At 41.3% G+C, this 13507-nt stretch overlaps 1 protein-coding gene across 1 annotated transcript in view; it reads left to right on the forward strand.

Annotated features, from left to right (window-relative positions):
• pappa2 (pappalysin 2) overlaps nucleotides 1-13507 on the forward strand; it is a 42518-nt gene that overhangs the window by 2776 nt on the left and 26235 nt on the right. The window contains exons 2-3 of the mRNA XM_080836910.1: nucleotides 1921-2980; nucleotides 10659-10807. Of these exons, the coding sequence (XP_080693036.1) occupies nucleotides 1921-2980; nucleotides 10659-10807 (1209 nt within the window). The remainder of the gene's footprint in view (nucleotides 1-1920; nucleotides 2981-10658; nucleotides 10808-13507) is intronic.

Raw genomic sequence — 13507 nt, forward strand, 5'->3', positions numbered from 1 at the left:
ACGGGTTTGAATGTGTGTGTGTGTGTGTGTGTTGTTGCACGCACACACGCACACGTGTGTGTGTATGTGTGTGTGTGTTGTTCTTTTCACATGCTGCTGAGTCTTGCCCTCTTTGACAGTAGTCCGTGAGATCAGGCGGAGTGAGGGAACCGGTGTGCTTTGATGTCGTTGGAAAACACATAGGTGAAATTTGCCGGGGTGGAATGAGTGTACACGCAGGCTACAGAGGCAGCATGTGGTTTTGCCCAGAAGGTAGAGGGGTGGTGGAAGGCTGCACACTAAATCAGAGTCTGGATACGTGTGCCATAGGGCATGTGCATGTGTGCGGATGCTTCGTTATTTTGAGAGCCCCACCAATCATTCTGAGGAACGGTCACTCAAACATCCAATCTATTGGGCGCTCTGTAGAGACAGTAGGGTACTTGGTGGCAGGTGTGGAGATGTAAGTGTGGAACAGATTAGATCTGGAAGTATCTCCTGGAAACCTATTTCCAGGACAGAGGACAACATGTGGAGTTTCACCATTCTAAAGGGAAGGGAGCACTGTTTCCTTGTGGACAGACGCTCTGAGATATTACATTTATGGCAACTGGGACAGATTGGGAGAGACCTTCCATACATTTCAGAATGCTGTGTAGTCTTGCACTATTAATGTATTGCAGTTTTCCTGGTCATCCTGGTCAATTTCACAAGAAAAATGTAGTCTTTGGCCTTGGGGTGTGTATTGAACCAGCATGTCCTGTCAGTAAGTATGTTGAGGGTGTCCTCGTTATTATGGATGATTAGAACATGCGCTGCCCTTGTGATGCATGATTTTCATCCTTCAGTATTTTATTTATTTTGTCCAATTCTGTTTTGGACAAATTCAGTTCAAATCTGGCTCAAATATCAATAGTCTTAAATGGCTGCCAGTCTTTAGATAATTTTGATGACTTTTTGCAGATGCAGAAACTAATGCTTCATTGCTACAGATTTGTAGCCAAGATAAACAGTTTTTGTAATCAGATCAAAGGGTTTACAATCAAGCAATCAAGCAATCAAGCCAGAAGCATGACATTTCACAGTTTTGAACAACCTTAAGCTTAATCTCAAAATGTGACATCACACAATTGAAAAATATATACACATGTAGCACAACCCACCCAAAACAGAAATGCAGCCCATTGTTCTGAAACAACTTCAAAGCACATTTTGAATTTGCTGTTGAACATTCTGATTTAGTTTAAGCTTCTGTCGACTTGTATATCTATGATTTACGTTAATGACTTTCTGTTTTCATGATTCTCTGTGCTCTAAGCTCTTCTTGGACATGTTATTATGAGAAGGACTTGTTAATGAGTCCAGTACATTTGGTTATGTCCAGCACATTTGATAAGGTCCAGTACAAACAGCAACATTTAGAAGCCAGACCAGCAGGATAGTTTATTGAACGATGCCCACTGCTCTCACTTCCAGGAGAGATAGAGATGATAGAAGGAAAGCCCATGTGTTGTGTTTGTGTATATGTTTGTGTGTGTTTGTGTGTGCACATGCATGTGTCTGTTTGTGTGTGTGTGTGTGTGTGTGTGTGTGTGTGTGTGTGTGTGTGTGTGTGTGCGTCAGGCATCTGTCTGTTTGTGTGTGCATGTGTGTGTGTGTGTGTGTGTGTGTGTGTGTGTGTGTGTGTACATGTTCACGTGGGGAGGGTGAAGGGGTTCCCTGACCTTTCTCTGTCCTGCCTCGGAACATCTGGCGGCCAGATGTGACCACTCTTTTTGAAAAGCAGCTGGGAATATCGGTGGTTTGTTTAATGGGAATAGCTCAAACTCCTAAACTCTTTGGGTAATTGAATTCCAATTACAAAACGTTCGGCGTTCAATGGCTTTCAATTTTGGTGATTTATTTCTTCCTCTTCAGAAAGATGTTTTGCTTCCTTTTTAGGAGTGTTTGACAACTGTTCTCACCCTCTGAGTGAGAAAGGGTGGTCGGTTGGTATTCGGACATCTGAGCCAGGAGGGAGAAAAGATGGCAGGTATTTCTTTACCCTCCGGACAGACCGCAACCCTAGAGCCACCACTGTCACAGGTCATCAGCACTATCGTCCCAACATCTGGACTCATTTGATGGCCACCTACGACGGCAGCAAGATGGTCCTGTACGTGGATGGAGCCAAGGTAGGGGAGAGCAGCCAGCAGACCGGCGCCCTGTACAGCCCCTTCATGAAGACCTGCCGAATGCTTTTCCTAGGTGGGGACCAGACAGACTCCAGGCACAGTTTCAGGGGGCATGTAGGCGGGGTGCGCTTATGGAGTCACCCTCACACTCAGGAGATGCTACTTAGTGGGTTCGGCCGCAAACAGAGAGAAAGCCCATTACTTGTAACATGGGCTGACTTCTCCCGCGCGGAACAGTGGTGGGCGCCCTACAAGGAAAGGCATTACCCGGCTGTGCTGGCCGTTCCCATCCCTGAGCCTGAGCTCGTCTCACCCTTCCTCCCCCCGCAGTGTGGCCTGACCGTCTGCGACAACAAAGACATTGTCCTGAGCTACGGCAAGCATTGGCAGCTCCGCACGGAGAAGCACATCCACTACCGTGTTGTCAATGTTGGCAACGACGACGGAGGCTTGCCCACCGTCTCGGCCGTCCAGATCCAACGGCAGCACAGAGCGCTGGTGGAGGCCTTCCGCCCGTACAACCTCACCCTGGAGCTCAGCGTGCACACAGTGCACAACTCCACCCTGCGCCAGCGTTTCATCCTGGGAAACTGCCTGATCGCCAAGATCGGGAACAAGCACTGTGATCCCGAGTGCGACCACCCGCTGACTGGCCATGACGGGGGGGACTGCTTGCGAAAGGGGCCCTGCTACCCCTGGAGGAGGCGGGATGGAGAGTGCAATCCAGAGTGCAACACCGTAGACAATGAGTATGATGACGGAGACTGCTGTGACCCAGATTTTACGGATGTTGCCAAGACCTGCTTTGACCCCGAGTCTCCATACAGGTGAGGATTGTTTTGCTACCCCGAATGATATTGGTCAAGATATCATAAATGTCCATTCCAGATGCCCCCCCCCTCCATCACTCCCATCATGTGACACAAACACATACTCTACAGTAATCATACTGCCCCCATGCCTACACTGATTAAGTTATTATTATTTTTAACAATATTAATGTAATTTACTCACTAATGGAAGAACAATACCCATATTTACTGAACTGCTTCATTAGCGATTGCTAAACTAGGTTAACCTAGCTAATGATTAAGGCTGCTGCTGTCCGCAAATGATGCATGAGTTTTAAATTGATGTTCAATAACAGAATGATTTTCCCATTTCCTTCAAATTGCCTGGGACAGACGTACGTAGATTACTGCAGTAGACTCTGGTTAAAAGTTACAGGATGGATGAATTTAAGGAAATACCTTTAATAGATCAAAGACTATATTTTCAAAGACACAATATCCTGTGATTGGTTTAAATTGCTTAAATTTGTAGTCATTCTTTGGGTAAGCATTTAACAGCAGAGAGACAACGCGGTATTCATACATTTACGTATTCATGATGAAAGTTATAATTCATATGTGTTATATGTGTATAGTTTTCTTTAACTTCTCAGTTCATTGATACCCATTTTTTCATTGTGCGCCATGTAGTTTTTGACAAATAGTTGTTTTCTTATCATATTATATTTTATACTTTAAAACTAAACAGATTTTGAAAGAAATGGGTCAAAACTAGTAGTTAGCTTGAGGATATATTTCTTTTATGAAATTAGGTACATGCATTTACAGTGCTCATATCTACATAGTGCATACCAACATAAGTTGTTATTAGCTAATGCTAGCTGTAAAATAAAAGATTCATTCAATTCAATTCAATCCAGTTTTCCAATTCATGTTCCAAGGATGTCGTTGCTTAAAATGTATTAAACTTCGAATTACGCACACACATACACACCAGCAGAACACCACATCACATCACACACACACACACACACACATACACAAACATATGTTGTAATAATCTGCCTATATAAGAGCATCCTCTTTCTCTTCCTCCCCCTGATCTCTTTCTCGCAAACGCATACACACACGTACATACACACACGTACATACACACACGTACATACACACCCAAACACACAGATCCATGCACGCACACACAAATTAAGTACTATTTGTAGAGGTATTAAGCACATCTTTTACATTCACTCATCATAGTTGGATGCTAAAAGGCCTTTTATTTATTGAGCCGTATTGCTAACTACAAAAGAGATTTTCTACCTGATCTTCTGACTAGATGGTTCAGTGATTGTTTGCAATCAAAACATCTTATGATTGATGATGATGCCCCACCCCCCAATAGCTTAAAAATAGGCTAATAGCACAATACGAGGACCACACACTACAAAATATACCACAAAAGTAAGTTATATATTTACAGTAAAACACAAATGTAAGTGTAGCGAAGGACGAGAGTTTTTTACTCCACCCATCCTCAAACCTGGTTCAATGGGGGTAATAATCCTGCAACTTCACCGCAACGCCAAAGAGCCAGGCTTATTGCTATGGCAGTCGGATTGCATATTCAACAGTAGTGATGGCACTTCATCACACTGCCCTCCCCTTCAGAGCGCACACAGCTCACCCCGCCATAGGTATCCCATGCCGGGGTGCCCCACACCCTTCACTCACCTCTGAGGTCTTTCACACAGGGGTCAATCTATAGACTAAAACACCCACCCAAAAATCTGTTTTTAGCGGAACCATTTGATCAATTTTAAAATGTTCTTCACATTTCTACGCAAAGTCAGAGAAAACATATACAGAAGGAAATGCTATGTTTCAGATATGGACTTCAAATCCCTCCACAAATATCACACTTAGTTACTCCCGCTGTTCAAAATCTTCATGAAGCCACATTTTTTCCCATTTCACTCTATATCCTGTCTAACTATTTTGAGTTTTATTTCCACATTAATAAATGTTTAAATCTGGCTATCAAACACAATAAAACCACACGCCACAGGGAATACACCCCATGAGCAACCCTGCTCTGCTCCCTGCCAGAGTTGACTTGTAAATGTTTTAAGCCGTTAATAGAAAACAAAGTGCAGACTGATTGAAAGCGTTCTAATACTTCTACTTTAGAGCTTCATGACACACTGACTAAGAAAAAACAATGCACGTTATTTTAAGTTTGTTAGAACACTATGCATCATGCAACATGCAAAGCATATGAATCTCTGAAACAGTTTTTTTTTTCAAAGCACGCAAAGCTGGGATGGAACTTGTGGCCAAAGTATACACTTTAAGTGGCTAAACAACAAAACCAGAAGGCGCAGCTTTATTCATTGTGACAGGCAGACTGATTTGGTTTTTGAATTGACTGTGTGATGTCGTGCCATGATGTCCTTCTTTCTCAGCTGTGCATATGTAGGCAGAAATGCACAAGTTGTTGTCTGGAAAAATCTTGATTGCTCTTCACTGTATTTATTTGCGCTTAAAGACCTCCTTCAAGTCTGTCTTGAAAAGTACTCTTAATGTTCCAATATTTGTGAAAGATTAGTATCCAACTGCTCAGTGATTCAAAAATGATACCTGCTGCAAGGACCCACTTTATCTTATTACATTTTTCTGTCATCAGTTTCCTGTAACAGACATCTGAAAAAGGCAGATTTTGTATTTATAAGGCTTCACAGTGTGTCACCTTTATAGTCTACCCACTTTTGCAGTCACCTCTGCCATAGGTACTCAATTCACAACATGAAACCATCTCCCTGATAGCTGACTTCACAGCGGCACCGTAAATCACAATGACCGGGCTCTCTGCACATAGACCGCAAGGTTACAGTGCCAGCTCCCCTCTGCCACTGTGGCTTTTCCCTCGACCAGGTGTATGGGTTTTACGGCCAGCCGAGGACTTCGGGAGAGGAGTACTACCTTTGAAGTCCTCTATCTGTTCCTGAGGAATTCCCATGGAGACTAATGGGGCCCCGATGATATATTTGGATGGCTATCTGAAAAACATTCAGGAGTTGCTTTTGGTTGTTTTTCACTGTGAGGTCTCTAAAGAGGACAACAGAAGACCCGTGGCCAGACCTCAAGTTCGCACTCATGTGTCTGCAGGTGTGCATGCATGTGCATGTGTGTTCATGTGTTTGCTCATGACTTAAAGCCTGATTGTGTGTGTCTTAGTGCATTCATATTTGTGTGTGTTTATGCGTGATTATGTGTGTGTATGCGTGTGTGTGCCCCTGTGTGTGTTTAAGTCTGTGTAAGAATGTGTGTCCATCAAAGTATACAGTGGAGACTACATGTTTTTTTTTTTTACAATGCGCTCAGAAATATAGTGTTGGTGGTCCAAAGCACTGTAATGCCCGAGGCTAAGCATAACCAAGCTCAGCAACAGCAACCCGGTCCAGAAGTTCATACACCCGCAACGCTGGCCATGGTTTTGGGGTATTTACTAACAAGAAAGCAGCAGGTCTAGGCCGGACCTGGGCCCTATCGTTCTGGCATCATCTGACATTGCCACTTGGGGAACAAACAAAGACCCCGCCTGATATTGGGACTCTGGGAAGACTCACGGAAGTCCCCAGAGTACGCAGCTTTAAAGAGGTCTTTCCTGTGAAGCCTGGATGGGCGAAGAGCTGTCCAGCAGAAGAGAATTAATGCAGGGGTGACATTTTGATGGCAATTGTATTGCGTGCTTTTTATTTTTAGGTCTGGGATTTTAGTATTCTTTTGGTGTGAGTTATAGTCCAGGTATGTTCTGCCGGCTAGTGCAAAACAGTATCTTGCCAGAGGCTGTTACTACAAAAATATTGTAGCTCAAGCAAGGAGAAATGGCGCACAGGGAATCACCTGGTACATGGAGAGTTTTGGCCAGGAAAAAAAAGGATAAAGACTAAACCAAAGTGAAAGTGGCAGACAGTGCTTTCGATTACAGTGCAGCGTGACTCACAGAGAATGGTATGTTCTGTATGATGTTAACGTAATGGGATGATACTGAGCAGTAAGAAAGTGTCTTTGAGTGGAACCCATCAGGCACAGAACCGATCCAGGGTCAGCCATTTGTCTCAGTACTAATGGATTCCTTTGTTGAGAAATCTGCTGTGCGCTATTCATGAATTTGTTTCATGGCAAGAAATGTAACCATAATGACATGTTATTGATAAATTACAATCTCCATGACCATGGAAAAGGGTTTCAGTGTCTCGTTATTTAGGTGTTTTCAGACAGAATGTTGGGATGTTCTCTAGGCTTCTTAAGTTAATTGCCAACAAACGAGTGGCCATACAATAATTTCCAGTCCATCTCATTGACTCGTCTGGGACCCTAGTCTTTTGATCCATTCATATTCTCTTTAAGGGCTTAGAATCAGGTGTTCCTTATTTTGAGACATTATTGAATATGACAACCAGGTGGTTTTCCATCTGAAGTAGAGGCTAATCTTAATTTTTGTGTTGGTAGGTTATGTTATTTTGTCATTCTCAATTGACCATTTGAACCACGGCGCACAGAAATATATTGGCAAAATATTCTTCCTTAAGATGCTCCAGTGCAGAAAAAAAGCTGCATGTGATTTTTATTCATGATGTAATTCATCCGTTTGTCCTGAAATTTGTTCTGGTTGAACTGAATTGGAAACATGTTTGAAGGGGTCTGTCAGCCTTGACAAACAGTTCTCAGTTATTAGTTAACCACTAATGTTCCTGCAAGGCAGGGACATTTGTTTATCTAAGACTTCAGGTTGAACATTATTTCTTCAAAAATACTGATCTTTTAAGCCAGTGGAAATTGTATTTATGTTGGCATCTTGACCCTCATTTGAAACTCTTCAAGCCAAAAAGAAAAACACAGTTACATGTAAGGTCTTAAATGTGTTGGTTATAGATCAGAAATGAAAACTATTTTGCAAAGTTTCCTTACTACTGTATTTGGATTTCCTTGGTGAATCATGGAAGAAATTGTGTAAGGCTGGGTTTCCCAATATTGGTGTCTCTTAGTGTTTTACGAAGACTTTAAAGGTATAACTTGCTAAAGTTGTTTACGTTTCAATGCATGTTTCCCAAACCATCTCTTAAGAGTTCCTAAGAGGAACCCTCATACATAGGTATACCTTTAGAGGCTGAATCCATGTTTGTGCCATTGATTATTGTCACTTACCTGCTTGAGATGAGTATGATGGGCAATACTTGGCACGCAGGTGTGACTGTAGGCTAGACGTTACTCATATATTTATACTTGCAAGGGACTAAAAATGTAAAAACAATGAATTTATTCCAATGTTTTTATTTTTTATTTAATGAAGCACAAAATATAAAGGAGCACATATGCTGGTCTTACATTGCAGTCAGTATGTGCATTCAGACACTAACACAACATTGTCAGGCTCTCAATTCTTAGTTTTATCTTAAAACTGAGTGGCTAAAGGTGGTCCAGACCAACCTTGCAAAAGTATCTCTTACAGAAGGTTAAAATATAACGTATGAATGGCGTGGTGTTGAGAAGGCTTTGGGATCTTTAGAAAATAATAGAGAGTTTTAGCCAGGGTTTGTAAATATGTTTCGAATTATAGTTTGTCAAGCGCTTCTTGTAGACTACATTGTTGAGAGTATATATTTTAAACAAGTTTAATAGTAATGTGAAGCACACATACACTCAAGATATTTGAGGAATTGCAACAGGTATTGGTTTGCAATGGCAATCCACTTTTTCATGTTCTTTGAACAAACAACATTTAACCAGTTTGCTGTGTAATGACATTCTATGCACGTCATAGCCATGAAATATCATATTAGCCATAAATGTATGAACACCTGAAGAGTGCCCATTGATGAAGAGAAATTGAAAGACAAATTGCGTTGAATTGTGCCTCAAAATGCTTTGCCGTATTTGGTACATGTTTTTGCCTCCCTACTAATTTTAACCCCTGGTCTAAACTCAGTGGAACTGGAATGTGTGAGCAAATTGGCTCAGCTTTCCCCTTATTGCATAAATAACAAAATGAAGAAAGACTACACTTTGGTCAAGGCTTAATGGCTTTCATCCAAGAAACAGTAGGTGGTTCTGCTAATGGGCTAGACCCTTTGGCGTGCTTCAAAACAGGGGGCATTAAGATCCAGACCTCTCAAAACGCACAGGGCAGTGATAGGTGGTGCAAAGGCTTTCCAGTGTGGAAGCAAGAGAGAAAAATGGCTTCTGACATGTCCCAGTAAGAAAACAAGTTAACTTCACACATCAAAGCTTCTCTATGGCAGTTTATCACAGCTGGGTACTGGGGAGCGGGGGCTGTGGTTACATGTACCTCCACCAATTCAAACAATTATGCACCTTAAGAATTATGCAAGTCAGAGTTGCCGAGTAAATAACTCAAAGTGAAGTTTTCTTTGGTGTTGCTTCCCCTCTGCGTATATATTTCTTCTTTTTTTTTTTTTAACTCTTTCACAAGGATAACATCATGTCCATCCCAGTAAATCGACTGCTTGTGATGCTATTTGGAAATGCATTTGTTTGTATCCACCGCAGTGAAGCTGTGAAGGGGCTGGAAACAGTTACACTCCTGCTAAACCCATTGCCTCAGTGTGGTTTCTGATGCCTTCATTTACAGTAATGGTTTTTTAAAAGCTTCTTCAACATGTTTGTGCAGGCAAACCATTCTTGGTACCAATTTACAATTAGTCTTTAATGGTTTTTGCTTGCTCAGGCTACCGCACAGTTTGTTCTGAGCAAATGGTTGTAGTTCAGGGTAGAGTTGCACTAGTTGCTCTTGGCTCTGGGTTGTCAATTTTGTATGCAAAGTCTTGTTCACAGTCTTGTTCACAATTTTTTTGCCAGAAGAGTGACCTTTGGCATCAAACACTCCCATCCAGAATAAATGTATAACAATACATTTCCTGTGATAAATGGTTGTATTCGATCAGTTGTGACTTCTTCCCATGGCTAACACAGTCATTGTTGTGGCTGAGTTCCCTGGAAAAATGCATCAAACCTAATGACAATCTGGTAATCTTTTCTCTTTTCTCCTAGGAAAAATGTCAGAAACAAATTGCTGTTACCGATAATTGCCCGAAAAGGAATTCCAGAAGAAGTCTTGAATATATTCACTCTTAAAATACTACATTGCTGCCTTGGTAGTTGTTAAATCTGAACTACTTCCATCAGTGAAGTAACTAAGCAGACCATCCTCCTGCAGCTTTTGATGGATACCATAAGAGCATTATGGATGTAGCTGTAAAATGCATGTCACAAAACATGCGCAGCAGCTGGAGAGAAAATATATAAAGATGTTTTAATGTACAGTATGAACTGCTGTACATAAATAACGTTGCCTTTTAAATTATACCTACTCAGGCTTGACAGGAGAATGGCACAACATACCACACATCTAAAGACTGCGCTATTTTACATGTTAGCATTCATGCATGTATATACAGCAATTCAAATCTATGTGGGGATGATTTTGAGCTGTTGACAGTTGGAAGTGGCATCTGAAAACATATCCCAGATAGGCGCCAACAGAATAGACACGCCGAGCAAAAACACCTCGGCATAGAGGCATTGGTTGTGCCCCTGCAAACAGCCTTCTACCCCCCCTCCCCAAAAAAAAGCTCGGCCCCCGGTCTTTCCATGGCAGGTTGTTTGTGTTGAACTAAATCTCTTTCCACTGCAGGGCTTACCTGAGTGTCAGGGAGCTGAGAGACCTGCTTCATCTGAACAGCTCCAACACACTCAACGTCTTCTTTGCCAACAACTCGGCCCGTGAGGAGCTGGCTGGGGCGGCCACCTGGCCCTGGGCGAAGGAGGCCCTCTCTCATCAGGGTAAGATGCTGCACCTTCACTGGCCTCTGGTTTGGGGTGATGGTATTTGACATACTGGATCTGTAAAAGGCTATGCAAAAACAATCTCAGAGGATAGAAACATACAGAGAGAGGTGTAATGTGAAGTAGCTACTGAGGAAACAACATGGTTAGGATGGTATTTTCTACAAGGTACTTGGAATGGACAACCTGCAGAGCCTTGAAAGATTCAGTTTACATTTCAGAACTCTGCTGCTAGACTTTTAACAAAAACAAGGGAGAGAGGGCGTATTACTCCTGTTCTGGCTACACTACACTGGTTCCCTCTATCTTTTAAAAGTAATCTTAAATTCCTTTTACTTATATACAAAGCTCTTAATGGTTTAGCACCCTCTTACATCACTGAGTCCCTGTTGTTTTATGTCTCTTTACGAGCCCTTAGGTCCTCTAGAGTCTGTTAAAAATTACAAAAGTCACCCAAAATAAAATTGCATTCCTTGTATGTAAAGTGCTATACAAATAAAGTGTATTATTATTATTATTATTAATATTATTTGTATTATTATTATTATTATTATTATTATTATTATTATTATTATTATTATTGTTATTATTATTATCATTATCATTATTTGCACTGCTCTCCTCTGTATGAATGGAGGCTATGGCAGCCCTTCTATAAAAGACACTTGAAAAAATATGTAGTTTGGGAGATGTTAAAGCTTTTTGCCTTTTGATGCATACATTACGGAGCGATTATTTAGTGAACATGGTGAAGTAAGGGCTCCCAAAACCAAGCATCTACAACGCTAGTCATAAATAGGCACCAAAATAACTTTCTGTTGGCCTCCCATGACCCCCCTGTTTTCCGTGCTCCCCTTAATCTCCTCAATTTTCATCAGTGTTTTCCGTTATGGGATTAATGAGCTGTAATCTTGGATAAAAACGTAAACACTTGCGGCACGCATAGGTTTTCCCCGTTCGTTACCTCCTGATCATTAAGGCTTTCCACTGTAAAATAATGGGTGAAAGACTGAAAGAAACCCCACAACAACCAAACAAAAACAATGGAGGGTGAAGCCCTGTTGCCATCTACACTCACCTGCCAGCTGATTTTATTGTCTTCATTATTGCTGTGTTTTAGAGCTCATTAAAACATTATAGTCTTGCACAGGCCAATCTCCTTTTAAAACAGAGATTTGTTTCCTGTGCAAAACATTTACTGATTCAATAAGTTGTTCATTGGTTAAGCAGACCTTACAAGGACTGGCTTCCAATAATGAGTCTGAAATATGAGAGACTACTGATTGGAGCATGGACAATTTGCAATTTGTGACAGTTATATATATATATATATATATATATATATATATATATATATATAGAGAGAGAGAGAGAGAGAGAGAGAGAGAGAGAGAGAGAGAGAGAGAGAGAGAGAGAGCATGTCTGCATTTTGCAGACAGAGAGATTTCTGGTGCTGCCTCTGGAGCTTGTGTGTACATCCCGGCACATTCATTCAGAGCCCTGGGGACTGCCTGCATTCCTGCACAGATGGCCATGTCTTCTTCCACAGAGCAGGACTACATCAACACACTGATCCTTAAGGCTGGGTGCAGACTTCCACAGTGCTGTCTTTTCCAGCTCATCAATAATGTGGAACAGGGAGAAATCGCAAGACGTCTGCACTGGAATGAGAGACAGACTTAACATGTCTTGTTAATGCAAGAATAAACTAAATGAATAGATATTGTTGTGTTTTCTTCCCATGCTACTTTGGCCTTTGGTTGGTTTTTAAAAACTGAACATCAGGAACAGGAATGTGTGTGATGCATAGTCAAAAGAGACCTATTTATGACTGCAGTCTCCCTCTACATTTGATATACTGTCATGTCAGGGCGCAAACCTCTGCAGACATCATTGCAACATACTTTCTGCCCACAAATGTTCAGTGGACCTACATGAAGGTTAAATGGAGAGATTAGTTTCCCATAAATTGGCGGAATAAAGTTTATGGTGTGGGCTTTGGCAAAACAGTGCTCTACTTTGATTCCAGATAAATCACCAGATTATTTGTAAAAGTGCCTCGATGTTTCGTGTCTGGGGACAAACTCAAGTTAATGCTCTGAACAATTTAAATGAAATCAGATCACAGTAATGGAGTGTTGACCCGGATGTATTGTGGCAAATTATCTGCATCTGTCAGGCATGCTTGGCGAAGTCATCTCCCATTTTTTTGGCTGGGCCCCTATTTCAGAGGGGGAATTTGAAAGGAGGATGGGTGTTTTCTTCCCAGAGTGTTTTTTTCCACACTATGCAGCCATCCTATCAGTGGCCGATGAAAGTTTGTGTCTAGAGCAAGCATCTCTGGATAAGTTCAGAAGATAATCTCATCAACCAACCCAAACAGTGTTTTTTAATTAGAAAGGAAATAAGCCCCTTTTTATTTTTCATTTTAAAGTAAACTAAAATCTGCTTCCATATTCCATACATTTTTTCAAAGAAATTATGCAAATACAAGGGAAATAGTTTTCTGGGATATTCAAATAGTGCGGTTCCTCACCTTCTTAAATGGCTTAGTTAGTAAATGAATGAATGAATGAATGAAATGGTTATAATCGTCACATCGTTTGAGCTTTTATTCATTTACCTGGTTATGAAATTCAGTGCTAGTGTGTCTGTGTAGAGATGTTATTACGTAACCATCAAAAGTGTTTCAATTTA

Source organism: Sprattus sprattus (assembly GCF_963457725.1).
Source record: "Sprattus sprattus genome assembly, chromosome: 4".
Classification (NCBI taxonomy): domain Eukaryota; kingdom Metazoa; phylum Chordata; class Actinopteri; order Clupeiformes; family Clupeidae; genus Sprattus; species Sprattus sprattus.